Source organism: Thamnophis elegans, chromosome 7, assembly GCF_009769535.1.
Source record: "Thamnophis elegans isolate rThaEle1 chromosome 7, rThaEle1.pri, whole genome shotgun sequence".
Classification (NCBI taxonomy): Eukaryota; Metazoa; Chordata; class Lepidosauria; order Squamata; family Colubridae; genus Thamnophis; species Thamnophis elegans.
Window position 1 is genome coordinate 1288915 of NC_045547.1, and position 18553 is coordinate 1307467.

Below are 18553 nucleotides of genomic sequence, written 5' to 3' on the forward strand. Positions count from 1 at the left end.
GGACAGCTGGGAAGAGAGAGAAACGCATGGAAGATGCACAGTGAGAAAGAGATTTCTCTTTCAATATGTGCAGAATGAAATTTGAGGGATCCCTTATAACTGAAGATAATCTGCATTAAGGGTCAAATATATAGAGGTGGATGTTTTAGGTCCTTCCTTCCTTCCTTCTTTCCTTCCTTCCTTCCTTCCTGCCCTGCCCTGCCCTGCCCTGCCTTGCCTTGCCTTGCCTTGCCTTGCCCTGCCCTTCCTTCTTGATTCTTGGCATTTCTGTCATGCTGAGAATCTCCCAGGAACATCCCTTCCAAGCTTGGCATCAAAACCATTTAGCAGAGCCAACACCCTTTCCAACTCTATTATTCTGTTATTTTGAATTAGAATCAGCACCAGGGTGAGGTCAAGGATACAGTCAGTCCACTAAGAGAGAAGACGGCAAGGAAGTGACAGGCAGCAGAGAGAAAGCAGAGCTGCTCAACTCATTCTTTGTATTAGTCTTCACTCGAAAAGAAACTGTAGCCCATAAGAGTAAAAGGCAGACTAGAAATAAAAATTTAAAAAGCAAGAAAATGGTAATAGAGGATTCCCAGATTTTGATGAATATAAATCACTGGGACCTGATGGATTACACCCCAGAGTTCTGAAGGAGCTGGCAGATGTTATATCACAATCATTGCATCGTATATTTAAAAAATATGATACAACCTTCTTTAAATTCTATCAATAAATGTGGGACTCAGCCCAGCCCAAATTATGCCCTTGGACATGTCGTAATCTCCATGGGAGATGAACGCCTGTCTTATTCTCAGTTTCTACACAGAAGACACCTACCCTTCTTGACCTTCCTAAAGGTCTTCATAGGACACTACCTCTCTTCCCTTCCAAGTTGAAATTCAGGATGCTGGATGGACCAGAAAGTGACTCACCTGTACTGGTCAACCCCACCTCAGAAGACCTCAGCTGTGGCAGAAGAAGCGTCACCTTCTCCCCAAGTTCTCCCACCATTGGATTTGGACACAAAGAACTGAGAGGTGGCTCCGCCAAAACTCTGTCCACAGAGCAGGAAGGGAGATGTTTGGAAGTTCATTCCCACAACAGGAGCAGCACTCCTGGTTCCTGCATTATCTGTGGCAAGTGGTAACTCATTGGGGAATATGTGCCTTGGTGTGCAAACCTTGAGAATATTCCTGCACGGAGTAGAGCTGGGAGGACACTCAGCAGCAACCCTCTTGGGGCAAACTCACAACTGGGATTTGTTAGCTGGCACAGGGCTCGTTTAGTTGTGCCAGGGCTGGGAGACAAAGCGGAAGGAGGAGAGCAAAGCTAACTAACTTCATTCTGCATTGAAAGGTAGCTAGTCAGGAAGAGAAATCAGAATTCAGTTCTCACTGTAGTTTGTGCTGGTGTTCCAGAAATGAATCCAAGCACATGTTATAAAATGTAATGTTTAAATCATTCTTCCTTCCTTCCTCCCTTCCTTCCTCCCTCCCTCCCTCCCTCCCTCCCTCCACAGCAAAACTAGTAAAGGCCATTGCCTTCTTGCTAAGGCACACAGTTAAGTGCCTAGATGTACAATATATAATTTTGATTAGTGTTATATATGATGTTAACCAAACAACACCAAAGACAACATCTGACTCAATTTTTTTATAAAAAAAGAAAAGAAACCAGAGAAAGATGATGCTGCACATGAAATTCTCACAACTTCTATCTGGTCAGGGAGACTGGCATCACCCTCCATTCTTGGAGCCAAAGATGACACACACACACACCCATGTCCACCCACTGGAGTCAAACATGAGAGGTTCAGCTTATGAGGACAACATGGTCCAATGCGTTGCTTCTCTCGTCTCTGTTCCCAAAACACAATCATCTGTTTTTCATGGGTAACTTCTGAGGTGGCCATCCAAGAGTCCACTGTTAGTCATCCCAGAATTCAGTGGCCATTTCCCCATGCCACTGATGGGTTTATCATCAACCTCAACCTTGAAGGACACAATGAATTCCACTTAACTATGACGTCTGTCCTTTCAAGTCTTGCTGGACTGTCTCATTGTGCTTCTGATGATGGTGGAAGGGTGTTCCTGGGAAGGATGAGCAAAGGACGCTGGGAGTATAGGTATCTCAGCTATCCAAATAATTCAGTTCTGGGGACAGGAATGTGGTTCTGAGATCCAGCAGCTACCCAACACTCCAACTGAAGGGAAATGAACATGGAAAAAGTGTCATAGCATCAATGGATGTTCTTGAGCTTCAAACCTCAACAATCTTCTGGCTTTGCACAATAAATGAGACTTGCCATGAAACCAGTTGCTTTTGTGGTGTGGAGACAATAACTTGGTCCTTAACCCCAATAAGACCAAGGAGCTTATAGTGGACTACAGAAGGAATAGCTCAGACATCCAGCCCTTTCTCATCAATGGAGACCGAGTGGAGCAAGAGGCCAGTTTTCAGTTTCTGGGTGTTGTCATAAAAGAGGATCTGGCCTGGGCCACTCACAAAGCAACCCTGGTCAAAAGGGCCCAGCAGAGATTATACAACCTGAGACTTCTCAGGAAACAACAACTGTAGGAAAAAGAGAAGGCTACAACACTAGAGACAATTATGCAAGAAATACCAAAATTACAAACAAGCACCGATGAAAAACTAGATAAACTAGTGAAGAAGTCTGAAAACATGGAAAAGAGGATGGAGACATGGATCAGCAAATTGGAAACATAGATCAGAAATTAGATCAAACAGAGGGAAAGATTGTAACTATACAAAACTGGATTGTCAAATAAGAAGATAGAATGCAAATAATTGCTGAAAAAGAGGAACAAAGAGAGAAGAGGGATGAAGAACGTGACAGTTGATTGACTGAAATAGAAATAGAAAGCAGCGTAATAATAGGATGGGAGATGGAGCGTTCTGAGTATTTTTTAAGATTTCAAAATATAACAGAAGAAAAGGGAATCTGCCACAAATAATATCTGAAATCTTTTTTTTAATTAAAGTTTTTTAATTTTTAATTTAAAACAAATACAACATCCTTCTTTACATGCTATAAAAAGTGTATCAGTTGGTTACAAATAGAATTTTGAGCATCTCTTCCACAGTCAAGAAACATACTTCATGTTAGCTCCAGCATTTTAACTCAAATATTCATACATGTCACCATCATCATATATCCATTTTCATTTGACTATAATTATTATTAAAAAAAAGATAATGGTAATAATAATTTTTGTTTCTTAAACAATACATGCCCACACCAGTGGGGAAAGAAAAAGTCGAAGTCGAATATCTGAAATCTTGATGGATGTGTTAGAGATATCCCCAGAGAAGATGCTCGATTGTATAGATGAGTCATTTCGAGTAAATACAAGAAATGCAATGAGAAACTCTCTTCCAAGGGAAGTCCATGTAAGATTTACTAAAAAAGCACTAAAACTACAAATATTGCAAAAAATAAGAGATAGAAAATTGGAATACAAAGGCAAGGAGATTGTAATTTTAAAGCAAATTCCTAGAAGAGTGCGAGAAAAAAGAAGAAAATACCAATTTTTGACTACAACTCTACTCAAATTAGGAGTCAATTATAGATGGCTGATACCGGAAGGTTTAAAATTTATATGGAAAGGACAAAGATACAGAATTGATACGATTGAGAAAGCAGAAGCCTTTTATACAGAACATCTGAGAGGAAAGGCTGAGAAATCTGGAAAAGAAGAACTTCTGGTGCAATTGTTAGACATACCTATAACTGAACCTGAGAAGGTGGAGGGTGCTGTAGGTGGGGTTGAGATTAGAGAACAACGGGAACCAAGAACAACTAGAGCTAAAAATCCTAATTATAAAATATGAAGATGGAAGGAACAAAATTGCTTTCAATCAATGTAAATGGACTTAATTCGGTAATCAAAAGAAGGAAAATATTCCATAAATTAGAAAAGCTAAAAATAGATATAATTTGCTTACAAGAAGTACACATTCAGCAAAGACACGATTATTTATTAGTACAACCAAAACTTGGCAAAGCTTTCCCCTCTTTGGCAGACTGTAAGAAAAGAGGGGTGACTTTTAATATTAAAGATAAAATCCCCGCAAAAAAATTTATATTGATGAGGATGGAAAAATTTTGATGGTGATGCTGATAGTAGTGTCCACAAGACATAAAAGGTTCAACGTTCCCCAACCTTGTGCTGCAGAGGGAGACGATATGGAATGTTCTTGCAGAATATAAAAAAGAAATCAAAAATGTTATTTTAAATTATGTAAATAAATGTACTGATTTCAAAATAGTTTGGGGTGCAAGTAAACCTGTCATTTGTTCATTCATTCATTTGGATTGTTTGTTAACCATCTCACCAACACAAGAACTTATTTTATACAATATAATAGTGAACTCAAAAAAAAACTCAAGAGAAAATGCAAACTATTTTGGATAAAATAAAAAAGAAGCTAAAGAGAATATAAACATTTCTTAACAAACCCTCTTCAAATCCGCATAGCAGAATATTCCAACAGCAAAGGATAACTTCCCCCCTAGACAGCACTAGAAATGATGATCGTCAATAAGTGAGTGAAAATTATGCTGTTCTCCAGCAGCCGAGAACCTTCTTCAGGGCCCCCTTCACCTCCTTGTTGCGAAGGCTGTAGATCAAGGGGTTCAGCATGGGGGTGACAATGCAAAACATGGTGGAGATGAAGGTGTCCATCTCTAGGGTGTAGCCAGCACTGGGCTGGTTGTAGTTCACGAAAGCGTTTCCCACAAAGAGAGTCACAACAGCAAGGTGTGAAGCGCAGGTGGAGAAGGCTTTGCGGCGTCCGATCTTGGAGCGGATCTGCAGGATGGAGGACAAAATGTAGAAATAGGACAGCATGATGAGCAGAAGAGGGATAAGACCCACAAAAGTGCCAGTGATGTGAGTGACCAACTCATGGACAGAAGTATCACTGCAGGCAATTTTCAGTAATGGGGGACCATCACAAAAGATGTGAGGAATCTGGTGGTTTCCACAAAACTCCAACCTGGAGGTCAGAGCAGTGTAGATAGAGGAGTTCAGGAAGCCCCAGAGCCAGATGGCCACAGACAGCTGGATGCACAACTTGCCCCTCATCAGATGGGCATAGTGCAAAGGTTGGCAGATGGCGGCATAGCGGTCATAGGCCATAACAGCCAGCAGTGCCGGCTCACATCCCGCAAAGCCAAACAGGAAGAAGGCTTGTGCCAAGCACTGGTTGTAGGAGATGGTGTATTGCTGGCGTAGGAAGTTCACCAAGATCTTTGGTACCATCACAGAAGAAAGGCAGATATCGAAGCAGGAGAGCTGGCTGAGGAAGAAGTACATGGGGGTGTGAAGGCAGGAATCCAGGAGAACCAGGCTTATGATCATGAGGTTGCCCATCAGCGTGGCCAAATAGGCAGCCAGGAACACCAAGAAAAGGTGGACCTGGTGGCTCAAAAGGTTGGAGAAGCCAAGGAGGATGAATTCTGTCCCTTTGGTTTTGTTCTGTGAATCCATGAGGAAGAAAGGGGACAGCTGGGAAGAGAGAGAAACAAACGGAAGAAGCACAGTGAGAAAGAGATTGCTCTTCCAATCTGTGCAGAATGAAATTTGAAGGATCCCTTATAACTGAAGATAATCTGCATTAAGGGTCAAATATATAGAGGTGGGTGTTTTGGGTCCTTCCTTCCTTCCTTCCTTCCTTCCTTCCTTCCTGCCCTACCCTGCCCTGCCCTGCCCTGCCCTGCCTTGCCTTGCCTTGCCTTGCCTTGCCCTGCCCTTCCTTCTTGATTCTTGGCATTTCTGTCATGCTGAGAATCTCCCAGGAACATCCCTTCCAAGCTTGGCATCAAAACCATTTGGCAGAGCCAACACCCTTTCTAACTCTATTATTCTGTTATTTTGAATTAGAATCAGCACCAGGGTGATGTCAGTGGATGTCCGTCCACTAAGTGGATGTCAGTCCACTAAGAGAGAAGACGGCAAGGAAGTGACAGGCAGCAGAGAGAAAGCAGAGCTGCTCAACTCATTCTTTGTATTAGTCTTCACTCGAAAAGAAACTGTAGCCCATAAGAGTAAAAGGCAGACTAGAAATAAAAATTTAAAAAGCAAGAAAATGGTAATAGAGGATTCCCAGATTTTGATGAATATAAATCACTGGGACCTGATGGATTACACCCCAGAGTTCTGAAGGAGCTGGCAGATGTTATATCACAATCATTGTATCGTATATTTAAAAAATATGATACAACTTTCTTTAAATTCTATCAATAAATGTGGGACTCAGCCCAGCCCAAATTATGCCCTTGGACATGTCGTAATCTCCATGGGAGATGAACGCCTGTCTTATTCTCAGTTTCTACACAGAAGACGCCTACACTTCTTGACCTTCCTAAAGGTCTTCATAGGACACTAGCTATCTTCCCTTCCAGGTTGAAATTCAGGATGCTGGATGGACCAGAAAGTGACTCACCTGTACTGGTCAACCCCCCCTCAGAAGACCTCAGCTGTGGCAGAAGAAGCGTCACCTTCTCCCCAAGTTCTCCCACCATTGGATTTGGACACAAAGAGTTGAGAGCTGGCTCAGCCAAAACTCTGCCCACAGAGCAGGAAGGGAGATGTTTAGAACTTCATTCTCACAACGGGAGCAGCACTCCTGGTTCCTGCATTATCTGTGACAAGTGGTAACTCATGGGGGAAAATGTGCCTTGGTGTGCAGACCTTGAGAATATTCCTGCAGGGAGTAGAGCTGGGAGGACACTCAGCAGCGACCCTCTTGGGGCAAACTCACAACTGGGCCTTGTTAACTGGCACGGGGTTCATTTAGTTGTGCCAGGGCTGGGAGACAAAGCGGAAGGAGGAGAGCAAAGCTAACCAACTTCATTCTGCATTGAAAGGTAGCTAGTCAGGAAGAGAAATCAGAATTCAGTTCTCACTGTAGTTTGTAGCTGGTGTTCCAGAAATGAATCCAAGCACATGTTATAAAATGTAATGTTTAAATCATTCTTCTTTCCTTCCTTCCTTCCTTCCTCCCTCCCTCCCTCCCTCCCTCCCTCCCTCCCTCCACAGCAAAACTAGTAAAGGCCATTGCCTTCTTGCTATGGCACACTGTTCAGTGCCTAAATGTACAATATATAATTTTGATTAGTGTTATATATGATATTAACCAAACAGCACAAAAGACAACATCTGACTCAATTTTTTTATAAAAAAAGAAAAGAAACCAGAGAAAGATGTTGCTGAACATGAAATTTTCACAACTTCTATCTGGTCATGGAGACTGGCATCACCCTCCATTCTTGGAGCCAAAGATGACCCCCCCCCCCGATGTCCACCCACTGGAGTCAAACGTGAGAGGTTCAGCATATGAGGACAACATGGTCCAATGCGTTGCTTCTCTCGTCTCTGTTCCCAAAACACAATCATCTGTTTTTCATGGGTAACTTCTGAGGTGGCCATCCAAGAGTCCACTGTTAGTCATCCCAGAATTCAGTGGCCATTTCCCCATGCCACTTATGGGTTTATCATCAACCTCAACCTTGAAGGACACAATGAACTCCACTTAACTATGACTTCTGTCCTTTCAAGTCTTGCTGGACTGTCTCATTGTGACGATGGTGGAAGGGTGTTCCTGGGAAGGATGAGCAAAGGATGCTGGGAGTATAGGTATCTCAGCTACCCAAATAATTCAGTTTTGGGGACAGGAAAGTGGTTCTGAGATCCAGCATCTACCCAACTCTCCAACTGAAGGGAAATGAACATGGAAGAAAGCGTCGTAGCATCAATGGATGTTCTTGAGCTTCAAACCTCAACAATCTTCTGGCTTTGCACAATAAATGAGACTTGCCATGAAACCAGTTGCTTTTGTGGTGTGGAGACAATAACGTGGCCCTTAACCCCAATAAGACCAAGGAGCTTATAGTGGACTACAGAAGGAATAGCTCAGACATCCAGCCCTTTCTCATCAATGGAGACCGAGTGGAGCAAGAGGCCAGTTTTCAGTTTCTGGGTGTTATCATAAAAGAGGATCTGGCCTGGGCCACTCATAAGGCAGCCCTGGTCAAAAGGGCCCAGCAGAGATTATACAACCTGAGACTTCTCAGGAAACAACAACTGTAGGAAACAGAGAAGGCTACAACACTAGAGACAATTATGCAAGCAATACAAAAATTACAAACAAGCACCGATGAAAAACTACAAAAACTACAAACAAGAACAGATGAAAAGCTAGATAAACTAGTGAAGAAGTCTGAAAACATGGAAAAGAGGATGGAGACAATGGATCAGCGAATTGGAAACATAGATCAGAAATTAGATCAAACATAGGGAAATATGGTAACTATACAAAACTGGATTGTCAAACAAGAAGACAGAATGCAAAAAAATGCTGAAAAAGAGGAACAAAGAGAGAAGAGGGATGAAGAACTTGACAGTCGATTGATTGAAATAGAAATAGAAAGCAGCGTAATAATAGGATGGGAGATGGAGCGTTCTGAGTATTTTTTTAAGATTTCAAAATATAACAGAAGAAAAGGGAGAGAATCTGCCACAAATAATATCTGAAATCTTTTTTTTAATTAAAGTTTTTTAATTTTTAATTTAAAACAAATACAACATCCTTCTTTACATGCTATAAAAAGTGTATCAGTTGGTTACAAATAGACTTTTGCGCATCTCTTCCACAGTCAAGAAACATAGTTCCTGTTAGCTCCAGCATTTTAACTCAAATATTCATACATGTCACCATCATCATATATCTATTTTCATTTGACTATAATTATTATTTAAAAAAAGATAATGGTAATAATAATTTTTGTTTCTTAAACAATACATGCCCACACCAGTGGGGAAAGAAAAAGTCAAAGTCGAATATCTGAAATCTTGATGGATGTGTTAGAGATATCCCCAGAGAAGATGCTGGATTGTATAGATGAGTCATTTCGAGTAAATACAAGAAATGCAATGAGAAACTCTCTTCCAAGGGAAGTCCATGTAAGATTTACTAAAAAAGCACTAAAACTACAAAAATTGCAAAAAATAAGAAATAGAAAATTGGAATACAAAGGCAAGGAGATTGTAAGTTGAAAGCAAATTCCTAGAAGAGTGCGAGAAAAAAGAAGAAAATACCAATTTTTGACTACAACTCTACTCAAATTAGGAGTCAATTATAGATGGCTGATACTGGAAGGTTTAAAATTTATATGGAAAGGACAAAGATACAGAATTGATACGATTGAGAAAGCAGAAGCCTTTTATACAGAACATCTGAGAGGAAAGGCTGAGAAATCTGGAAAAGAAGAACTTCTGGTGCAATTGTTAGACATACCTATAACTGAATCTGAGAAGGTGGAAGGGGCCATAAGTGGGATTGACATTGTAGAAGGTGCTGTAGGTGGGGTAGAGATTAGAGAACAATGGGAACCAAGAACAATTCCAGCTAAAAACCCTAATTATAAAATATAAAGACAGAAGGAACAAAATTGCTTTCAATCAATGTAAATGGACTTAATTCGGTAATCAAAAGAAGGAAAATATTCCATAAATTAGAAAAGCTAAAAATAGATATAATCTGCTTACAAGAAGTACACATTCAGCAAAGACACGATTATTTATTAGTACAACCAAAACTTGGCAAAACTTTCACCTCTTTGGCGGACCGTAAGAAAAGAGGGGTGACTTTTTATATTAAAGATAAAATCCCTGCGAAACAAATTTATACGGATGAGGATGGAAAAATTTTGATGGTGGAAATTATGGACAACGTAAGGAAAATACTCTTAATTGCAATTTATGCACCTAACAAAAAACAAGATGAATTTTATAAAAATATCTCCATAAGAAAACAATTGACTTAGAGTATGTGTCATCCCTGGCGCTCTCAGACGGTTGAGGCTGCCATTCTGTTGGTGGGGAGATTCATGACTAGGGCACTTCATGACTTGGATTGCTGCTGTCAATCAGGGCATCTTTTGGAAACCTGACACCACACTTGTTTCCCTGCCGCACCAAGAGCTTGAAGGACCTTCGGACCCTGCAGTGACTTTCCTACAGACGAGCACCCGAGCAGGTGTGACAATGTAAACCAGCCAGCTGGCTGGAGAATTCTGGGAGTTAAAGTCCACAAGTCTTAAAGTTACCAGGTTTGGGGACCCCTGTTGTAGGTCTCTGAGTCCAACCCCACCCACCCACCCCACCCAAGTAGGAGACCCTACATCATTTCTGACAAATGGCAGCCCATTCTCTTCTTGATAGCTTCCACCTCCCTAAGGTGTCATGGGGGTTGCATCTCCAGACAGCGTCATCAGGTTGGTATGCAGGACGGTTGGCCTTGACCAGGTCCAAACACCGACCATCAGCATGCGCAGAAGATGGTGAGAAGAAAACTCCCTTTGCCATATCACCTCCTGTGCCATTCATTCCCATCCCAAATACCATGCCCCCACCCTCCCCGTTTCTACGGCAGCCGATAGCAAGTAAGGGAAGCAGAGGCTGACATCCTGTGTCTACTGGAAGTGGGGAGCCTCAGAAAGTCCTTGTTTATACTCCTGGTTTATGCTGTGATGCTGATAGTAGTGTCCACAAGTCATAAAAGGTTCAAGGTTCCCCACCCTTGTGCTACAGAGGGAGATGAGATGGAATGTTGTTGCAGAATAGCAAAAAGAAATCAAAAATCTTTTTTTAATAATGTAAATAAAGGTACTGATTTCAAAATAATTTGGGGTGCAAGTAAAACTGTCATTTGTTCATTCGTTCATTTGGATTGTTTGTTAACCATCTCACCAACACAAGAACTTATTTTATACAATATAATAGTGAACTCAAAAAAAAAGTGAAGAGAAAATGCAAACTATTTTGGATGAGATAAAATAAAAAAGAAGCTAAAGAGAATATAAACATTTCTTAACAAACCCTCTTCAAATCCGCATAGCAGAATATTCCAACAGCAAAGGATAACTCCCCCCCCCCAGACAGCACAAGAAATGTTGATTGTCAGTAAGTGAGCGAAAATTATGCTGTTCTCCTGCAGCTGAGAACCTTCTTTAGGGCCCCCTTCACCTCCTTGTTGCGAAGGCTGTAGATCAAGGGGTTCAACATGGGGGTGACGACGCAAAACATGATGGAGATGAAGGTGTCCACCTCCAGAGAGTAGCCAGCACTGGGCTGGTTGTAGTTCACAAAAGCGTTTCCCACAAAGAGAGTCACTACAGCAAGGTGTGAAGCGCAGGTGGAGAAGGCTTTGCGGCGTCCGATCTTGGAGCGGATCTGCAGGATGGAGGACAAAATGTAGAAATAGGACAGGACGATGAGCAGAAGAGGGACAAGACCCACAAAGGTGCCAGTGATGTGAGTGACCAACTCATTGACAGACGTGTCACTGCAGGCAATTTTCAGTAATGGGGGACCATCACAAAAGATGTGAGGAACATTGTTGTTTCCACAAAACTCCAACCTGGAGGCCAGAGCAGTGTAGATAGAGGAGTCCAGGAAGCCCCAGAGCCAGATGGCCACAGATAGCTGGACACACAACTTGCCCCTCATCAGGTGGGCATAGTGTAAAGGTTGGCAGATGGCGGCATAGCGGTCATAGGCCATGACGGCCAGCAATGCCGGCTCACATCCCGCAAAGCCAATCAGGAAGAAGGCTTGTGCCAGGCACTGGTTGTAGGAGATGGTGTATTGCTGGCGTAGGAAGTTCACCAAGATCTTTGGTACCATCACAGAAGAAAGGCAGATATCGAAGCAGGAGAGCTGGCTGAGGAAGAAGTACATGGGGGTGTGAAGGCAGGAATCCAGGAGAACCAGGCTTATGATCATGAGGTTGCCCATCAGCGTGGCCAAATAGGCAGCCAGGAAGACCAAGAAAAGGTGGACCTGGTGGCTCAAAAGGTTGGAGAAGCCAAGGAGGATGAATTCTGTCCCTTTGGTTTTGTTCTGTGAATCCATGAGGAAGAAAGGGGACAGCTGGGAAGAGAGAGAAACAAACGGAAGAAACACAGTGAGAAAGAGATTGCTCTTTCAATATGTGCAGAATGAAATTTGAAGGATCCCTTATAACCGAAGATAATCTGCATTAAGGGTCAAATATATAGAGGTGGGTGTTTTGGGTCCTTCCTTCCTTCCCTCCTGCCCTGCCCTGCCCTGCCCGGCCCTTCCAAGCCAACACCCTTTCCAACTCTATTATTCTGTTATTTTGAATTAGAATTAGCACCAGGGTGATATCAAGGAAACAGTCAGTCCACTAAGAGAGAAGAAGGAAAGGAAGTGACAGGCAGCAGAGAGAAAGCAGAGCTGCTCAACTCATTCTTAGTATTAGTCTTCACTCGAAAAGAAACTGTGGCCTATAACAGTAAAAGGCAGACTAAAATTAAAAATTTAAAAAGCAAGAAAATGGTAATAGAGGATTGCCAGATTTTTATGAATATAAATCACTGGGACCTGATGGATTACACCCCAGAGTTCTGAAGGAGCTGGCAGATGTTATATCACAATCATTGTATCGTATATTTAAAAACTCTGATACAAGCTACATATTTATCAATAAATGTGGGACTCAGCCAATCCAAAATTATGCCCTTGGACATGTCGTAATCTCCATGGGAGATGAACGCCTGTCTTATACTCAGTTTCTACACAGAAGACACCTACCCTTCTTGACCTTCCTAAAGGTCTTCATAGGACACTACCTCTTTTCCCTTCCAAGTTGAAATTCAGGATGCTGGATGGACCAGAAAGTGACTCACCTGTACTGGTCAACCCCCCCTCAGAAGACCTCAGCTGTGGCAGAAGAAGCATCACCTTCTCCCCAAGTTCTCCCACCATTGGATTTGGACACAAAGAGTTGAGAGCTGGCTCAGCCAAAACTCTGCCCACAGAGCAGGAAGGGAGATGTTTAGAAGTTCATTCCCAAAACAGAAGCAGCACTCCTGGTTCCTGCATTATCTGTGACAAGTGGTAACTCATGGGGGAAAATGTGCCTTGGTGTGCAGACCTTGAGAATATTCCTGCAGGGAGTAGAGCTGGGAGGACACTCAGCAGCGACCCTCTTGGGGCAAACTCACAACTGGGATTTGTTAGCTGGCACAGGGTTCGTTTAGTTGTGCCAGAGCTGGGGGAGAAAGGGGAAGGAGGAGAGCAAAGCTAACCAACTTCATTCTGCATTGAAAGGTAGCTAGTCAGGAAGAGAAATCAGAATTCAGTTCTCACTGTAGTTTGTAGCTGGTGTTCCAGAAATGAATCCAAGCACATGTTATAAAATGTAATGTTTAAATCATTCTTCTTTCCTTCCTTCCTTCCTTCCTTCCTTCCTTCCTTCCTTCCTCCCTCCCTCCCTCCCTCCCTCCCTCCCTCCACAGCAAAACTAGTAAAGGCCATTGCCTTCTTGCTAAGGCACACTGTTCAGTGCCTAAATGTACAATATATAATTTTGATTAGTGTTATATATGATATTAACCAAACAGCACAAAAGACAACATCTGACTCAATTTTTTTTAAAAGAAAAGAAACCAGAGAAAGATGTTGCTGCACATGAAATTCTCATAACTTTTATCTGGTCAGGGAGACTGGCATCACCCTCCATTCTTGGAGCCAAAGATGACCCCCCCCCCCGATGTCCACCCACTGGAGTCAAACGTGAGAGGTTCAGCATATGAGGACAACATGGTCCAATGCGTTGCTTCTCTCGTCTCTGTTCCCAAAACACAATCATCTGTTTTTCATGGGTAACTTCTGAGGTGGCCATCCAAGAGTCCACTGTTAGTCATCCCAGAATTCAGTGGCCATTTCCCCATGCCACTTATGGGTTTATCATCAACCTCAACCTTGAAGGACACAATGAACTCCACTTAACTATGACTTCTGTCCTTTCAAGTCTTGCTGGACTGTCTCATTGTGACGATGGTGGAAGGGTGTTCCTGGGAAGGATGAGCAAAGGATGCTGGGAGTATAGGTATCTCAGCTACCCAAATAATTCAGTTTTGGGGACAGGAAAGTGGTTCTGAGATCCAGCAGCTACCCAACACTCCAACTGAAGGGAAATGAACATGGAAGAAAGTGTCGTAGCATCAACGGATGTTCTTGAGCTTCAAACCTCAACAATCTTCTGGCTTTGCACAATAAATGAGACTTGCCATGAAACCAATTGCTTTTGTGGTGTGGAGACAATAACGTGGTCCTTAATCCCAATAAGACCAAGGAGCTTATAGTGGACTACAGAAGGAATAGATAAGACATCCAGCCATCAATTGTCATCAATGGAGACCGAGTGGAGCAAGTGGCCAGTTTTCAGTTTCTGGGTGTTATTATAAAAGAGGCCCTACCAGTGCTGCTCACATTGCAGCCCTGGTCAAAAGGGCCCAGCACAGATTATACAACGTGAGATTTCTCAGGAAACAACAACTGTAGGAAAAACTGCTGGTGACCTTCTACCGCTGCACCATAGAGAGTATTCTTACTTACTGCACCAGTGTCTGGTTTGCCAATTTCACAGTGGCAGATGGGACAGAGCTCCAGAGGGCCAATGTCATTGCCCAAACACTCATGGGTTGCCCTCTCCCCTCTTTGGAAGAGCTGAATAGCTCCTGCTGCCTCAAGGAACCTCAAAACATCCTTAAAGATCCATCTCATCCTGGGCACCTTTTTTTTTTGAACTATTACCATCTGGCAGCCGGTACAGGATAATAAAAACAAGGAGAAATAGGCTGAAAAACAGCTTCTATCCCAGGACAGTAACCATGTTGAACACCATGATATAATGTAATATTAATGGAGTATCAATCAGGGTTTTCAATTCAATTGTATAGAATGCGAAGGATGTGTGCTTGTGTTTCATTTTTTATGTATGATGTACATTGAAGACAGGGGTGGGTTCCCGTATCCAATGGTACCGGTTCGCTTCATTGGCGTTTAATGCACAGAAACATGCTGGCAACGGCAGAAGAGACCAGGGAACTAGTTTGGGGGCATGGCCAGCCTGGGTCACCACCGGTTCTACAACCCAGGCCGAATTGCCATGACTTATTCAGCCGAATCGGGAGCAACCTACCTCTGATTGAACATGGCATTTAATTTCGATATACGAGGTGCAATAACAATACAGTAAACTAACTTGTCATGCTGGACAGATTTTATTTGAGCTTCTGGCTCATCAAACGAAGCAAAATCAGATCCAGCACCCATGAAGCGAAGGACCACAGAGCAGAGATTACGGCAGGGTTTGATTGCTTCTCCAGACTTCATCTGGTTCTTCTGCTGCTCCAGGGCAGAGGAAATTGGCCTTAGATAAAAACAGCGCTGTGGTAGAAATTCTAATTGTAGCAATAGCAGTTAAACTTATATACTGCTTCATAGCGCTTTCAGCCCTCTCTAAGTGGTTTTACAGAGTCAGCATATTGCCCCCAACAATCCGGGTTCTCATTTTACCCACCTCGGAAGGATGGAAGGCTGAGTCAACCCTGAGCCGGTGAGATTTGAATAGTCGAACTGCTGAACTGCAGTCAGCTGAAGTAGCCTTCAGTGCTGCATTTAACCACTGCGCCACCTCGGCTCTCTCTTGTTCCACTTGAGAAACCTGATGCAGCAAGAGAGAAAGGCTGTGGAATGAAGGGATTTGCATGACTTGCAATTATCTGCTGCTCACCACTCTGGAGCCTGGTCCTAAGTTCTCTGAGGTGCCCAGGGAGAGTCTCAGCCATGCAGGTCATGTGTCATCCCTGGCGCTCTCAGAGGCTTGGGGCTGCCATTCCGTTGGTGGGGAGATTCATGACTGGGGCACTTCATGACTTGGATTGCTGCTGTCAATCAGGGCATCTTTTGGAAACCTGACACCACACTTGTTTCCCTGCCGCACCAAGAGCTTGAAGGACCTTCGGACCCTGCAGTGACTTTCCTACAGAAGAGCATCCGAGCAGGCGTGGCAATGTAAACCAGCCAGCTGGCTGGAGAATTCTAGGAGTTGAAGTCCACAAGTCTTAAAGTTACCAGGTTTGGGGACCCCTGTTGTAGGTCTTTGAGTCCAATCCCACACCACACCACCCAATCAGGAGACCCTACACCATTTCTGACAAATGGCAGCCCACTCTCTTCTTGAAAGCTTCCAGTGATGAAGCTCCCACAACTTCTGAAGGCAATCAATTGGGTTGATTCATCCTTGGCCTTCTCTATCTCAGAGCCTGCTGCAATATTTCAACTCATCTCTTTCCCAGCGACATAGACTGAGGAAGTATGAGAACTGAAGGCAAATACAACTTGAAGGCACCAGGCATGGAAGGTTATGTCCTGGACTTATTCCCATAAGTCCAGAGGACATTCATTCCATCCTCTTCTCTGTGGTTGTTGGTCAAAGTTCTCCTCTTCCAAACTTTATCCCAAAGTTCCAAAGCTTTCATAAGCAGCTCTCTAGTGAGAAGCATGTAGCTGCTTCGGTTTTTCTCCTTGGTGATGCAAGTCACCTCCAGGGACGTGTCAGGCGCCATAAAAATTGTGTCTCTTCTTTCACCAGCATTTGTCACACAGGACGAATGCAGGGCGGATATGGGATCTCCAATGCTGGAAAGAGGCTGAGAGCAAGTAACTGAGACCCTCCTCAAGACAGAAAGGTCTACTGAGGAGTAGGAAAGGAGGAAGAAGCTACACCTTCTAGCTTCATCCAGGTGAGGAACTCAAGGGGCAAAGAGAGTGTTTGTGTGTGAGGGGGATTAATGCACTAACCATTTCAAATGCACCTCGACACCAACCATTGTCTGGAAAGTGCATAAATTAAATGTTTTTGGTGAGAACAAGCTCACCTCTCTTTTTTCATGCCTAGTGGAGCTAAGCTTTCTCTCCCACTACCCTCAAAAGGAGAAAAGGTCCTTTCTGGTATTTTATTGAACAAGCTACACGAATTGGGGAAAAAATAGAAAAGCTTTCATTCTAAAGGCTAAAACCTTCAAAGAACGGTTGCATGAACTGGGCATGGCTAGTCTGGTGAAGAGAAGGACCAGGGGAGACATGATACCATTCTTCCAATATTTGAGGGGCTGCCCCAGAGAGGAGGAAGAGGGTCAAGCTGTTTTCCAAAGCCCCCAAAGGCCAGACAAGGAACAATGGATGGAAACTGATTCAGGAGAGATTCAACCTGGAAATAAGGGGAAAATTTCTGACAGTGAGAAACAATCAACCCATAGAACAGAAGTTGTGGGAGCTTCATCACTGGAGGCTTTCAAGAAGGGACTGGACTGCCATCTGTCAGAAATGATGTGGGGTGGGGTGGGGTGGGGTTGTACTAGATGACCTACAAGGTCCCTTCCAACTCTCTTTTTCTGTTATTCTGTGTAGCAGGAAGACACAGAGGGGAGGAGAAAGTCCAGAGAAGGTCTGATGAAGGTCTGGGGAAGGAGAAGGAGACAGAAGTGAAGCAAAGATCAGAGTCTTTTCCTGTGAAGCCCCCTCCCCCCCTCTGCCTTTTCATCCAGGTCACATTGGGTGGAAAACACCCCTGAAGTCTTCCTCTGCAGGGAGGAAAATCCTTTCTCTCTCTCCAGAAGGCTCTAAGCAGACCGAGTGGCTGCATCTCCTCCTTCATGTAACACCGGTCTCGTTTTCACCTTGGCTAGAGGACCTTGTGCTGCTTTGATGCCCCAGGTCAGTGGTGGGATGGTGGCTTCGGGGACTGTGGGCACCCAGAAATTGAGCTACATTGACAACTGAAGTGGGCTACACAAACACGCACTTGCGCATGATAAGCACCATGCAAAGGTAGAATTCCTGATTCGTTTATTCTTTGCTCAAATTCTCCCAAATGCTGCAACCAAAACTTTCCTTGGGTGAATTTGCACCGTTATTATTAGGAGCCTCTCCTAATGATACCCTATAGGGATGCAGTGGCTCAGTGGCTAAGACTCTGAACCTGTCAATCAGAAAGGTCGGCAGTTTGGGGGTTCGAATCCCTAGTGCTACATAACAGAGTGAGCTCCCGTGACTTGTCCCAGCTTCTGCCAACCTAGCAGTTCGAAAGCACGTAAAAAATGCAAGTAGAAAAATAGGAACCACTTTTGGTGGGAAGGTAACGGTGTTCCATGTGCCTTTGGCATTTAGTCATGCTGGCCACATGACTATGGAGACGTCTTCAGACAGCGCTGGTTTTTCGGCTTTTGAAACGGAGATGAGCACCACTCCCTAGAGTCGGGAACAACTAGCACATGTGTGAGGGGAACCTTTACCTTTTACTAATGACTCCCAAGCTTGTCTCTGCACCATCGATCAATATTTCATTACTTTCACTCCCCATAATTCTATGGGGCTTATTACCTTCAGCCACCCTCCCCTGGACTGGATGAGTCCCTTCAGTGAGCCCTCAAAACAGGTGAAGGAACTTGGGGAGACCCAGTCGGTGGACTCCTTCCCCACTGTGTGCATCATCAACCATTCCCATTCTGCATCTTTGCAAAGGGATGCAAATGGGGAAACACCCGGTCACAGATAGCATGTGTGTCTAATGGCCTTGGGGAAGAGCTGAATGGAGGGGTTAATTTGGTTTGTATTTGCAAACTTACTTAATTAAACCCATAAACACCCCCAGAATCATCTCTCCT

General features: G+C 43.6%; 2 protein-coding genes across 2 annotated transcripts; both read right to left on the reverse strand.

The window, feature by feature from the left end:
- Nucleotides 1–4565: 4565 nt before the first annotated feature.
- Nucleotides 4566–5513, reverse strand: LOC116511196 (olfactory receptor 5V1-like). The gene has a single exon (XM_032221065.1). It carries the CDS (start codon nt 5499–5501, stop codon nt 4566–4568), a length of 936 nt encoding a protein of 311 aa, XP_032076956.1. The 5' UTR covers nt 5502–5513.
- A 5478-nt stretch (nt 5514–10991) lies between these two features.
- Nucleotides 10992–11939, reverse strand: LOC116511747 (olfactory receptor 5V1-like). Its single transcript, XM_032221918.1, has one exon. The coding sequence runs from the start codon at nt 11925–11927 to the stop codon at nt 10992–10994; it is 936 nt and encodes a 311-aa protein (XP_032077809.1). The 5' UTR covers nt 11928–11939.
- Between the last annotated feature and the right edge of the window lie 6614 nt (nt 11940–18553).